Source organism: Mytilus edulis, chromosome 1 (assembly GCF_963676685.1).
Source record: "Mytilus edulis chromosome 1, xbMytEdul2.2, whole genome shotgun sequence".
In the NCBI taxonomy this organism is placed as follows: Eukaryota; Metazoa; Mollusca; class Bivalvia; order Mytilida; family Mytilidae; genus Mytilus; species Mytilus edulis.
In genome coordinates this window covers 29,964,502-29,979,888 of record NC_092344.1, presented here as the reverse complement: position 1 = coordinate 29,979,888, position 15,387 = coordinate 29,964,502, and the positions used below count along the sequence as shown (strand labels likewise).

The 15,387-nt window shown below is 31.3% G+C and overlaps 1 protein-coding gene across 6 annotated transcripts in view; it reads left to right on the top strand.

Moving 5' to 3' along the window:
- LOC139511393 (phosphatidylinositol 3-kinase regulatory subunit alpha-like) overlaps positions 1-15,387 on the top strand; it is a 139,845-nt gene that overhangs the window by 79,217 nt on the left and 45,241 nt on the right. For all 6 annotated transcript variants that reach the window (XM_071298137.1, XM_071298104.1, XM_071298129.1 and 3 more), the window contains exon 4: positions 10,912-10,959. In XM_071298137.1, the coding sequence (XP_071154238.1) occupies positions 10,912-10,959 (48 nt within the window). The remainder of the gene's footprint in view (positions 1-10,911; positions 10,960-15,387) is intronic.

Sequence of the window (15,387 nt, the reverse complement as noted above, 5' to 3'; positions counted from 1 at the left end):
TTATATGAAATAGTCTTTGAACCCTAAGAAACAGCTGATCAGAGAAAAGCAGCCTGATTTTGCTTGTCTGTTTAATATTTAGTCCATCAATTGATCAACTGGAGAAACCTACCAACAGTGATTGCTTAGATTCTGTGATAATGTTCGAACAGTGAGTAATTTGTAATTTTAAAAATTGTCTTTTTTATCTTAAACTTTTAGTTTCTTTTAAGGGGAGCAAGAGGCTGGGAAATTAAGTACTCTGTAAGATGTTAGAAATTGAAAGTTATTGGGTAAAGAAATATGTGCAGTTTAAAGGTCTTATTTGGCTCCATGTATTCACTCCATAATGTTAAAATGAAATGAGGAAGGTGGTCTATCATCATTGGACACTTTAGGTGCCTGTATAATATCATGCATTATTGGTGTAGCAGTGTCTTTGTTCAAATGATTTTACATAGGGAAAACATGTAAAGAAACGTGAAGAAGATGTGGTATGAGTGCCAGTGAGACAAATCTCCATCCAAGTCACAATTTGTAAAAGTAAACCATTATAGGTCAAAGTCTACTCAACAGGTTTTTCTATTTGGAGTTCATCAAAAATGTATGCCATCTTCATTTATTTAGAGCAAATAATTCACTTGTTATCACTTACACTTGTTGCTTCCAGGAGTTATGCCCCTTTTGTAAAAATCTACTACATTTTTTATGTAATGTATGTAGACCTGATTTGTTTGCTGTGCCAATATGTTATCTGTTAGTTATGAGGGTCCTCTGGGTAACAACCTTGTTACGTGTCATGGCTATTCTAAGTAGAGCTGGAAAGTATTAACACTTGACATCTTTTTCTGAGGTATATTGTATAAGTTTTGTCAAGCATATAAGTAGGGACGTGTTCTCTGCTTGGGGAATGAATTGTATTATTGATACAAGCTTATTTGAAGTAATCATATAAAAAAGAAGATGTGGTATGATTGCCAATGAGACAACTATCCACAAAAGACCAAAATGACACAGACATTAACAACTATAGGTGCATACACACTCTAGTCTTATACATAGATTACCCTATATCTATATGTGTCTTGTCAAATTTAAAATAGATGTGTTTTACCTAAATTTAGATTGAATTGTTTACTTACCCTGAACTTTGACTAAAAATATCTGTGGCTCATATATGGGTAGATTAAAATCAGGTCAAATGCAGTATTATATATAGTTATCAGAGGAAACATATATATTAAACAAATATATATATGTTGGGAATCCCAGATATCTGTTGTTTTATTTAGTGTCTTTGGGTTGCTGTCTAAATATTCATATCTACCCAATTTTGTCTTTTTATTCTTATTTTACTTTACTAACAGTACAAAAAATATCAATGCTCAAAATAGGACAAATTAAAAAAGAAAACTCTATTATTTAATTGATAGGAAAAAGTTTTATGTAGTTTGCAGCAGTTTTAATAAAATCTGTATTGCAGAGTCCATCAGTTACTTAATTAAATAAAAAGGGGGGGGGGGGGATCTTCTCATACAGTACAACCACAATTTTCTTTTCATACAGTACAACCACAATTTTCTTTTCATACAGTATAACCACAATTTTAAGAGTTTGATTAAGATACACATTTCTTTTGGCGCATATGCAGAAATCCCAATACATTTTCTTCTCTTCAGTAAAACCACAAAAATTACATTGGTACCAATGAAAATAGTGAATCTGCAATAACAATTTATGAATTGTGTTTTGCTGATACATAATGATAATTTAGGGTACTGTAATTTAATACTGGTTTCTTTGTCTTTAAATACAAAAATATAATTTCTGGTTGTTTTTCTAATTATTCTGCCTTGACACTTTATTCCAGAGCATTTAGTACATAAAGTTCTTAGCTTCGATCAGTGTTCTAGAATTTGGACTTCTTAAGTTCAATATGCATGTCTTTTTAATTTCCGACAGTTTAAAAGTGTTATTTGCACTAAGATTAATTATTGATTGTGGAATTAACGTTTTCACATGGTAAGCAAAAATCTGATAACAGCTTTTAATATTAATATCATTTCAGTTGTATATTTAATATTTTAAACTGCTTTTGTGTTTTTGGATTTGGTTTTTGTGTTTTTGGTATTGTGTTTTGTGTTTTGTTTGTTCGTTGTTTTTTCTTAGGGGGATCAGTCACTTTCAGGCCAATATTGTAGCCTTAAAAAAACATCACTCCAGAACTTGAATCTTTCAGTATCTGGCAGAGGGATTATATTCCTTGAGCAGATACAATATCAAGTAAACATATCTCAGACTTTCTTTAGTGTGGAATTTTCTGTTAAGCAACAATGAAGGGACAGTGAAAACATTTTACAATTTTAACTCATTAGTCCTTTTAGGTTTAAGTGCTGATGTTTTATCAAGATTTTGTTAAAATTTACTGATTCCTGAATTCTATCTCAGCATTGATTTTATATATATCTTTCAAAGTTATATCATGGGGGAATTTTTCGCTGTCAATGCCAAAATATGATCAGTTGGTAAAAATGTATGCATTGGATTTCCTAAATGTACCAAGCTTATCCATGGTAAAGTAATAGTTGAAAAATGGTTCCAAGTAACGCTTTGAAATACTATATTTGTGTTTTTGTCTTGTTTCAGTAATTTGCATAGATTTTATTGTAGAGTAGCAGGTGCTTACAATATCCAATGTTTTTTTGGAGGTGACCCTTTTTGGCAGATTATTGACAAAGACTCGCGTAACTGAACTTGGAAAATAAAATCATTGAATTTTATCCTTTTCAATGTCACAGTGGACTTATAAGTATTGTAGCAGTCATACACATTTTAAAATTTGCTGCAGTCATTACGCCCTTGGAGTTGTATGTTATATAGCAAGTAACTTTATGACGCATTTGTCTATGTTTAATTAAGAAAAAATTAATGACTTTGTCCTATTGCTTCAAATTATATATCTTTATTACGGTATGTTGTGCACAATCCCTGACATTGGGAGTTTTACTAGGTTGATATTGATATTATTTTATTAATTTTTCATACTAATATTTTATTCATTATAATTGAACTTGAACTCAGTGGGCATATTGAAAGTAATGATACCTTGGACAGACTTTCATTTCAACCCTTGGTTGACGCTAAAGGCAAAATAAACAGGTAAAGGGGTTTAAATGGAGGTCTTGCGGAGGAGACCTTTTCTTTTCTTAGAAAGTTTGTAGAATCCATTATTATAGGAACTTTAACAGAGATTCTTTGGGGTTCCATTGCACCACGCCAGTTCTACGAACCAGGAAATGATATTTTTTATCAAATGTCAGACAGTGGCATTGATTGAAGAAGTTTTATAGATAATATATCTTCCATAGACTCTTTAATTTTATATTGTATCCAATGAGGAGTATTCAGGAAAAAAACTGGGGAATTTTTCTGATCAATAGATATATGATGAGAGAGTTCATATTAAAAAAATCCTGTACTGAAAAGTGGTAATAATGTAAAAATTTGAGCCCGTTGAACCAAAGTAACTTGAATCTGGGGACCATTGTTATTAATTGATTTTTGTAAGATGTGGACCCAGTCATGTATTTACGTGAATCATTTCTTGGATATAGGCTGTTGATATGAATAACTAATAAAGGGCAGAAGTGAGTTAGATCATGATGGCTTCCTACGTTCTTTCTTTGGTATCAATTATTAATGTCTACCTTGCTTCAAACACACAATTGGGGACATTGTTTTGTAATAATGTGGATTCATTATTATTCGTTGGATACCAATTTTCTTGGGTTTCATGGTAACAGGTGAACCACAAATTCAAATCTTTAACGAATTACATAATTTCAATAGGCTTTGTATACAGAGATTGGCAAAACCACAAAATAAAATATCCACAAATATGCAAGTTTTCAGCAATTCATGCAAATTGATACCCACGAAAATAAATGAATCCACAGTACATTAATTGGAAATACATGTATAGACAATTACATCTTCAAAGCCATTTGACTTCAGTATATAGCCCTCTTTGGTCATACAACATCATTCAATAAGCTTCATTTAGATATCATAGTTACTTTAAAAAAAACAAATTATATTTATAAAGTTGAAGTATGAAATGATTAAAACCACAATGTCATTATATTAGGCCTGTATAATACCAATGCGGTGGTCAAAGTGGTGGTCATTTTAATCTGGGGGAAACTTTAGACTGAATAAAAAGACTTATGTTATCATTGTAGGGCCTCATATTTGAATAGAAAATAAATTACTATGTACTGAGCATTAAATACTCATAATAGGTTGAAAAAATATTTTCTTTTTTTGCCATCAGCACTGCGTGATTAGTCCAAATCATGGTAGATAATGAGATCATCTTGTTGGCTGGACAAATCACTAAAGGATTAATTTTTGTGCCAGTTTTTGCACATGATTAATTCCTATTGATACTTATGTTTGTTTAATAGTATTGATTGACATTATGTTTAAATTAAATATGAAAGTTGTGTCTTGGAATAAGGACATATAGAAACTTACCAAACTTTTATGCTCAGTTTGCAATAGAGAATTTAGAAATATTTTTTTTTTGTATTTTCTGTTACAAAATGTATTTCTTTCTTTAATTTCTCCCTAAATGATTTTTTTTTGGATGAAAAAAGTGAGGATTTTGATATTGTTGAAGGCCATTAAAGGTGATGTAGTTCTAATCCTTTGTCTTTGATGGATTATAAGTTGTCTCATTGGCAATCATACCACATCTTCTTATATTTATAATCCTGGTACTGACATGACTTTTTTTTTTGGCAGAGTAAAGAGAATAGAAAAAAGTTATGTTCCAGATTTTGGAAAGAAAAAATCTTCTGAGGATTATTTAAAAGATTAAGAGGATTAGCCTGACCACAATTAAAAATACTCTGTCCATGAAAGTCATGTAGTACTTCCATGCTATCTCAAACTATATATGACTAAGCAAAAGCGAAATAAAAAGCATGTGCTTCATTGAAGTTATGAAATAAGTATGGAGAAAAGGTTATATAAGAAGTCTAGATCAATTTGATATTATACCCCATTCTCAGAGTGAAAGTGTTAACGCAACCATTTGTAAGTCCTTCTCTCCATCCAACAAATTTTATACCGCAATTTTCTGACCTACTACTAGATATATTTGACAGGGGTGAGTTGTCACATTTGGTTTTTGGACTTAACGAATGATATCTAGTATGTTTGCAAATGAGACAGCCATCCACCAGAGTTCAAACTACAAATAAGTGAATATTAGCAATTATAGATCTCCATATGCCTTTGACAATGAGATAAACCAATACTAAAACTTCACACTGAGGTACAATATCTATAAGTAATTACCGTACACAAGTTTTACGATTAAGATGTTGAAAAAAAAATAATCTTGTGTTTAGTTATACATGTATAAACATTTTTTTTTAAGAGTTCAATGTGCACATTGTATCATTAGTCTGATAAATACAAATGTCCTCGGTGACTGTCTGGAGAGAAATTTCAATATCAAGGCAATTTAAGTTTCACTTAAATGCCTGTACCAGTCAGGAATATGACAGTTATTATCCATTTGTTTGATTTGTTTGAACTTATGATTTTGCCATTTGATTGGGGACTTTCCTTTTTGAATTTTCCTCGGCGTTCAGTATTTTTGTGATTTTACTTTTCATTTATTTTTTCTCACCAGTTAGCCATTCAAGGTGTTATATAGCAGACCTTTTAAGGTCTAGTTCTGACCCTGAACCTTTCAAATTAGCAAGTTTAATTAGACATTGACTTTTCTGCGTATTTATATTTTTATAGCTTTAGAAAGTTTTTGAACCATTTTTCATAATTGCAGTAGTTGATTGATAGAAAGTTTCAAGTTTATTTTTTGTGGTTAACCAGATTATGAAGAATTTCACAAATTGTGGTCAAACTTTGATGTAATACAAGGTAAACCTTATTAAGCAGACGTTTTAATGGCTGAGAAACACGTAATTAAGTAAGTCCAAATATTGTGGTTAACACTACATAAACATGAACCTGTGTGTGTACTATGGTTAGTTTTAAACTGTAGAGTATTCAGCTCTTTCCTCCTCCATTTTACCTCATTGGACACATTGCTAATTGATTGGGTAACATTTTCTTGTATTAACATTGGGTGTAATCTTGTACATGTATACTAATTTTTGTAAAAATAACAGACGAGATTGTCTGTACTTTTGTCAGGTTAGTGGTTTGGTATTCAGGGAAAATAAATGTAGTATTTGTACTTTGAAGAGATAGATCGACAGAAGACACTAACCCTCTAAAGGTCAAAGATTGTTCATTTTGTAGGTTACAGAACTATGCAACCAGGCTTGGTCAAATTATAATAAAAAGTCACTATCAACTAATAATTATATTTATCACAATTTAATATAACGACTAATAGATAAATGTCAGACAAAGACGCATTAACACTAGTTACCTTTATACACTTGAAAACCAATTGTGTAATTATCTGCTGTATATATGTGCTGTTTTTAGACCCTTCTCTGACATTTGACATATCTAAGTCTCAGAAGGCTGACACTTTCTCTCTCTCTCTGATATATCTAAGTCTCAGAAGGCTGACACTTTCTCTCTCTCTCTGACATATCTAAGTCTCAGAAGGCTGACACTTTCTCTGACGTATCTAAGTCTCAGAAGGCTGACACTTTCTCTGACAAATCTCAGTCTTCATTCTCTGACGTATTTAAGTCTCTGAAGGCTGACACTTTCTCTGACGAATCACAGTCTTCATTCTCTGAAGTATCTCAGTCTCTGTAGGCTGTGACATTCTCTGATGTACCTCAGAATGCAATGTTAGATATTTCCAAGAGGTGATAAATATATGTAATTGCTGTAAGATGTCACAGATATTTCTAATTATATGAATTATCACCATATTAACTTTTAACTGTCACTTTTTTTAAACATCATCAAAAAGAAGTACATTACAAAATAAAAACCTTTGAGGTATTACTTTAGATGATTGACGAATTAAAGCTGCATAATAAACAGCAAGAACTGTTTTATTTGAAACTAAAAAAGTAGGCAAACACATTATGATAGTATTTACTGATATATTGGGTCAGGTTGCAATACTCAAGTGACAACTTAGAATAAAGTTTTGAATAAACCCAGCCATTTGATCTGATGACACAGTGTTTTCCTGTGTATAACAGTCACTTGCACTTTTCCTGTGGCATTGAACTTGTAAACAAATAGTTCTCTTTGCCCTGCAATTGGAGTCTACCTACTGATATATCATTATTTGTGCAAAAAATTCAGGCTATTAAGGATAACTTAAGCTGTTATGGTAATTTATGACAATAGATTACAATGATGTCTACAAGGAAACTTACAAATTATGTATGTTTCTGATTAGAAAACTGATTGCAGTACCATTCACATCATTCAGCTCTTCAGTGACCTTGATTACTCAACCTTTTTTGTGTTGAATACGAACTTTCTGCAAAACTGAGTGACTTGCTGATCAGTACTTCTAGTGGATTAACCTTGGCCGAGATGGTCTTGTATCTGTTATAAATGCATACCATATTTTCTTTTTTGTACTTCAGTATAATGTGAATTTTGAAAGTTGTAAAAATAAAACCTCTTAATTGCGTGGAAAACATTGAATATCCTTTACCTAATTGGAAATGTAGAAAACAGAAGAAAAAAACCCACTTTTTGTTCCATTTCTTTAAAAAAAAAATATATTGAATTTTGCAACTTCATTCTATTTATATTGTTGAAAATGTGTGATGTATTTTTTTTTATAAATTTGAACAAGAAGATGAAGAGAAAGCTGCAGGATAATTCTGTTAGGTTTTATGTTAGATTTGACTTCTATTATCTTGATACAGCATTGTAAACAAGCTTTTAGGAAGGAGGTATTGTTGTACTATTAATCCTGTAGGGTGTTACAATGTCATTACATGCTTAACACACATTGTCTTCACCATACAGGCTACAATGGCCTTTGTGAGGCCGAGCATAGCATTAACAAATGTTTATCTTGACTAATGATGAACCTAGATAACTTCCAAGGTTGAAGGTCTTTTGGAATAGAGAATGGAAACAGGGAATGTGTCAAAGAAGCAACAACCCAAACAAAAGTAGAAGACAACCCAAGGCAACCAATGGGTCTTCAACACAGCAAAAAATTCTGGAGGCGGGTTTAGCTTTCCCCTAAACAATAATTTATACATGTTTAGGGAAATGGACACAACACCAATTCTGAAACCTATAAATGAAGCATTAAGCACACATGGCTAACAAAGCTCAGTCTTCTTGGTTCAGTCAGATACTATGACCAATAAGTTAACACTGTTTGGTATATTGAATGATTGTAAGGCCTTCATGTCTGTCTGACAAGATTGATATGACCGGGACTTCATTTACATTGATCATTGGAAATGTTTATTTTGTATAATATTTGTTGTGTAACTTTATTCTAAGACTTGTGATCAGTAACTCAGGTGAGACATTTCAGATGCACACTGGTTGTGATCTTTTGTGTGGATTCTATGTTCTTGGAGCCTTGTTTAGGCCCTAGTAGATGGGACATTTTTATTCACTACTGAGCTTGATAAATTACACCTTTGGTTTTTCCAGTTTGAATAATTTTACACTAGTAATTTTTGGGGCCCTTGCTGTTCGGTGTGAACCAAAGCTTTGTGTCGAAGGCCGTACATTGACCTATAAAGGTTTACTTTTATAAATTGTTACTTGGATGGAGGGTTGTCTCATTGGCACTCATACCACATCTTCCTTATCTATTGATATTATTGCATCAACAAAAGATGTAATTTCTTTTATAATTCATAGTTATCAAAAGAATTGCATACGGTTGAGTATTTTGGAAGCTTCAATACATAACATTGGTTATTAAACATGTGAAAATAAACACATTCCTTGTATTCATACTATAAGACCCTAATTTTCTGTTACTTTGTATAAATTTTGATGTGAAGAGAATCTTTTGTGTTAGCAAGGTTTCTTTAAGAGAAAAAGGTTAAATGTGAACAAATGTTGATCATTATGCTGTTTGGCTGAGGATCTTGACAACTATTTGAGAATAGTATACCTTTTACACTTTTATATGTTGGTGAATATGTTTTGTTCCTTTGTGACGCCAGTTATATAGTCCATCATGTATTTTCATGCTGCACATGCCAGAATTCATGTGCTGTAAATCTTGACAATAATATTATGGTTCTAATTTATCTCTATGATTTCTATAGATGTAATATTATATGAAGACAGTATATGACCCTTGTATTCATTCTTGTAGACTGGTGATTTGATATTGACTTTATAGTCCAAGGACAAAAAGTTTTGTTGCAATCTTCCAAGGATATCATAAGTAAATATTTAACATTTGTCAGATTACCAGTGATGTGTTCTGTCAACAGGTTTAGGAATTACATGATTCTGCACATGGTTCGTAGGGCCAAGAAAGATATTCCAAAAGTTAAAACCCAATTAAAACAAATGAAAATAGAAAAAAAGCAAAAAATATTGTGCCAAAGTCAGATAAGAAATCATCAGATATTATTATAATGATTGTGCCAACTTGTACAGTTGCTGACAGAAATAAGAAAAAAAAGAACTGGTTTGTTTTTATTGAAGTTCTAACTTTCTGGCGTACTAAATTATAATCCTGGTACCTTTGATAACTATATTCTTATAAAGGCAACCAAATCTTTATACAATTTCTCTCTCTTAAAGCTTGTTACCAAATAATGATAGTAATGTTCATGTTGATAGTCATTTTGCTGATAAATTATTTTTTTTAAGTGCTGGCACCAAAATTTAGTGATCATGGGGAGGGGGAACAAAGTTACATGGCTACAGATTTGTTTGTCTGGTTTTAATTCAGAAAATAAAGAGGAACATTATTCAAACTATCAAGTGGCCACTTTATTATGAATCTGCAATCTTAGATAAGATATTATTTATTTCTTATGGAAAAGCTTTTGACAATATCATTTATTTTCCTATGACTACATAATTTTATCGTAATAGTATTCTAGTTTTATACAGGTAAATGTGTAAAAAAAATAGAAAAATTTGTGTCTTACGACAATAATTTTTCAAATGAATTCCAAGTAAAATTAATTTTTGTGACAGTTCTGTCTAAATTGAATAAAAGAATGACACCATTTTTGAAGTAATAAATATTTTATATGTCTTAAAAAGAAAAATCTTTCTATATATTGTCACATGATTAAATTTGATTACTAAATATAACATTATTAACCTAGTAGCTTCCTACACAGTCTATTGGATCTCAGTCAATATTGTTGCTTTCTAAATAAGGTCAGTAGGGAAACATTTTAAATGCTCTCACTGTAAACGACTTTGTGGTTAGCATTATAACATCACAAGAGGATTCACTGCATACGATTTTTAATACCAATCTGTTTAATTTTAGAAGTTGGAACATGTTTGGCTTACAAGATTTAGATGTTGAGGCGCGACTTGAATTGATACTTTAAATCAACTCCTACTGCTCTTAAATGCCTTAAGTTAATAATTCAGGGCATTTGCGTTCATCTGTATTATATGCACCTGATTCTATTGAATTGTATTTTGAGGAGATTTATTTCAGAATAATTATTATGCCCCACCTACGATAGTAGAGGTTCATTATGTTTTCTGGTCTGTGCGTCGGTTTGTTCGTTCATTTGTCCTTCTGTCCCTCTTCAGGTTAAAGTTTTTGGTCAAGGTAGTTTTTGATGAATTTGATCAACTTGAAACTGGTATAAATATCTGGTCCTTTTGAAACATCATCATGTTACTAAACTTAACCTGATTTTTTTGGAAAAAACTACATACTGTATGATATTCATATGCTTTATACAAAGAGATGCCATCAATGGATTTTTTCTTTTCTTTCAGGTAATGATTTCATATGGGGTACTGGTAAAGTTGGCAAAAGGTGTACAGGTATGTAGAAAACAAAAATCCAAAGGAATCTGTTAAGAATAGAAATATATCCATTGCCATTGTTGTTTTTTATTGTTAGCATGGTCTCCTGAAGTGCATGTGGTTGTGGGTTCCATCCCTGGACACTGGTCCTGAAAATTATAATAGATAGACAGAACTTTTAATTGCCAAAATGATCAGCAAGGCAACATCTACAAATAAGTCATTATGACCAAGATTATCAGACGACTCCTTATTTAAGTTATTGCCCTGTAATGACTATTTTCTTCTTTTTCTTTTTGCATAATTGATAGATAGAATCAGTAAAAGACAAACATGATCAGGATGACAGGATCTTCAAATAAATTTAACATAGCTGAAATCTTTAGTTGACTTCTTATTAGAGTTATTGCCCTTTAATGACAATTTTTATCTATTTTTAAAGTTTTTACTAATTTCTTTAAAATGCTATTAGGTAGCAACTTCAAAATGGAAAATTTGTCAGCATGATAAGAACTATATGAAATATCAACATGACTACAATTGTTATAGTTAACTCTAATAATACTTTAATAATGATGATTTTGACTAAAAAGTTGCCATTGTTGAAGATACAGGTGATTGACACCAGCTCTTGTAAGTCCCTACATTTTGTATATTCTTCAACAAAAACTGCTATATAAAAGAATTGAAATTCAAAAGGTTTGAAGCCTAACTTCTTTCTTTTACAAAAGTACTTATCAACTATTTTTATATAAAACAAATGAAAGCTGTTACATCAAAGTGTATTTTTTTTTGTATGCACTTAAAGATGGAAACCGTCTAAAATTTAACTAAAATGCTAAAATTGTGAAGATTTCTGTAATTTAGCATGACTTTATGGTGCTCAAGTACCCTATATACATGTGCATTGTATTGTCAAAAACAGCCCATATTTATGTAGCAGAAGCATTCTACTTTCCAATAAATAACTAAAAGTTTACATTTTAACAATTTTGTAAAACTGCTATATTTTGGGGCCAAAAAGGGGTCTAATACTGGGCCTACTCCTTTAGGTAAAATAACTGACTCCGACTCTCATTGTCTTAAATAATGCTTAACATCTCCCTTTTTAGAAAATTTCGTCAACAAAAACTGCTATAAGAATTTTCAATAAAATTCCAAAGAATTGAAGCCTTAAACTTCTGTAATTTTCTGGGAAGAATCGATTTTCTGTTTTACAAAACTTATATAATTGTTAAACAAATCAAGCAATAAGCTGTGACTTAAACATGCTGTTTCTAAGTGTTGTTACCTCCCATTTGTGTTCTGTTGCACTATACAAGGATTTACTTCCTGGTTCTCAAATCAAGGAAATATTTAGCTTGTTGTTTTGCTAATATTTCAATAAAATAAACGACTTTCAAAATTTACACACGTTCAAAACCATTCCCTTTGTCACAATACTCATGTTTTTACGTCACTGTAAAACCCAGTTGTTCAATGACGTCTTTAAGGCCAAATGACCTGGAGTCAACCAGTCTAACTAATTTATAAAAAACAACAACTTGAAAGTCCATTGAATTACTTTTTAAATTTTGTAGTACTCGTAAAAAAATGATGATTATTACATTTAAACTGATTGAAGATTTTTTTTTGTGAAATAGTCCTGGAGCTTTGATGATTCAAAATTTTCTTTAGTATGTATAGGTTAAATTACTGTCTCATTGTTTTATGTACATGTACAAGCTATATATTCTTCAACAAAAACTGCAATGTGAAAAAAAGATTCAAAAGATTTGAAGGTGAACTTCTGTAAATTGCTAATAAGGAAGTGATTTTGAGATCAAATATACATCTATGTTTCAGGAAACAAACATTTAAAGTGGTCTAAGAAAATTGCTGATTTTCAAAATTTGTAACCTCCCACTCTTTTTATTAAACATCTTTACTTCCCAGACGAATGGGAATGTATTATGATAACTTACAACCATTTGATTGAAGATTCTTTTGTGAAATAGTACATATAGGTTAAATTTGTCTCATTATTTTATGCATAACATCTCCTTATTTTCATGCTTAGTCTTTTCAACTGCTATATCAGAAATTCCAATTCAAAAGATTTGAAGCTGAACTTCTGCAAATTATCGATAAGGAATTGATTTTGTGTTTTACAAAAGTTACCTATCAAATATACATATTTGTTAAATGAAACAAACTTTTAAAGCTGTCTCATAAAATTGGTGTTTTTCAAACTTTGTAACTCCCACTTACTAAATGCAGTATTTGTACTTCCTGCTTCTCAAATCAAGGAAATGCATTGCTTTACAAATGTGTGTTTATTTGTTCAGCTAATATTTCAGTAAATTTAATTTCATTTCAAATTTTCTCAATACTGATAAAAACCAGAGCCCCTTTCATAAAATATCATACTTTTGATTGAAAATTCTTTTGTGAAGAGGTGAAAATATAAGTCCCTCAGCATTGATGATTCAGGATTTTTCTTCAGTTCACAAAGGTTGAATTACTGTTGAACTTTTAAATTAAAGTACAGATAAAGTAAATATTTGTGGTGTTTTGGCTTTTTTTTCTTGTTCTCATCTTTTTAGTGAATTGTGAAAAGGTTGTAAGAGTGAAGAATTAATTACAACAAGGTCAAAGGAAACATATATTTTTTTTACTTAATGTTACACTTAGATCTTTTGTCAGTGAGTAAGGCTTATAAAGCATTTGAAAAGAAAAATCTGTTCCCAGTTTCTAAAGTACAAAAAGGTAACAAAATTATTGTGATTTGATCATGTTATTTCTTAAATATTGTAAATGTGGTGTCAAGTATTGTTCATAAAATATGATTACATTTTCAAATTGTAAAGTTTGATCTAAAGGTGACGTAACATATTTTTTATGTCAAGATTAAATGTAAGAGTGTCATTGTGTTTGCTTAGTGAAAAGTAGATCAATTCTGATACTATCAAACTTCTATTGTAAGGTATATGTCAAAACTAAGGTGAAAATCTTGGTAGGGGACACATTTTACCTTTGTTGACAAAATATAGTGTCACAATAAATCTGATAGCTTTAATAACCATATATCTTAAGTCATTGAAAGAAAAAAGAAAGAAAGAAAGAAGTATTTTCCCTTGACTTTTTAGAGTAAAATTTTACTTGTTATCATACCCAGGGAATAAAAGAAGTAGGTCAGTCAACCTGTACGACATATATTATAACCTACAAATTTAATTTGGAGTTGTGTTTGAATTAAACTGGTCTTCTACTGTGTTAGGTCAATTTTTTTGGTAGTTTTTGTCGAGCCTTCAACTTTTGTCGCAGAAAGCTGGACATAGGGTTAGTGATCGGGCGGCGGCAGGGGTGTTAGCTCACTTCTTAAAAGCTTTATATTTTAGAAGGCGGAAGACCTGGATGCTTCATACTTGGTATATGGATGCCTCATGTTATGAAGTTTCCGTCAGTCACATGTCCAATGTCCTTGACCTCATTTTCATGGTTCAGTGACCACTTGAAAAAAAAGATAAGATTTTTTGTAATGTTAAATTCTCTCTTACTATAAGTAATAGGATAACTATATTTGGTATGTGCGTACCTTGCAAGGTCATAATGCCCGTCAGACAGTTGTCACTTGACCTAGACCTCATTTCATGGATCAGTGAACAAGGTTAAGTTTTGGTGGTCAAGTCCATATCTGTGATTCTTTAAGCAATAGGTCTAGTATATTCAGTGAATGGAAGCACTGTAAGGTGTACATGTCCAACTGACAGGTGTCATCTGACCTTGTTCTCATTTTCATGGTTCAGTGGTTATAGTTGGGGTTTTGTGTTTTGGTCTGTTTTTCTTATACTGTATGCAACAGGTCAACTATCTTTGGTGTATGGAATGATTGTAAAGTGTACATGTCTAGCTGGCAGGTGTCATCTGACCTTGACCTCATTTTCATGGTTTAGTGGTCAAAGTTAAGTTTTTGAGTTTTGGTCTTTTTTTCTAATACTATAAGGCAATAGCTCAACTATATTTGGTGTATGGAAGAATTGTTAGCTGTACATGCCTGCCTGGCATGGTTCATCTGACCTTGACCTCATTTTCTTTTTTCAAAGGTCAATATTTAGTTTTCTTGGTTTATGTTTAGTTTATGTGACAGAGTTGTGATAAAGCTTTTTGTTTAGGACTATCAACATAATATCAATGATTAGTAAAGAAGGCTAGACATTTCAGTGTATGCACTCTTGTTAACAATTTTACAGGACGATAACAGTGTTGAATGTTTACACATTTTAATGCTTCTGTGCATCAACTGTTTTGTTAAGAAGATCTGCATGCCCCATAAATCTCTTATAAAAATATACATCTTGCAAAAAAGCAAGATCCACAAATAAGATAAACTCTGAGAAGACAAATGGCAGATATCACCAGTCAACTCCTTTAATATTGAAATTCAATATAGCCTTTAAGATGGTA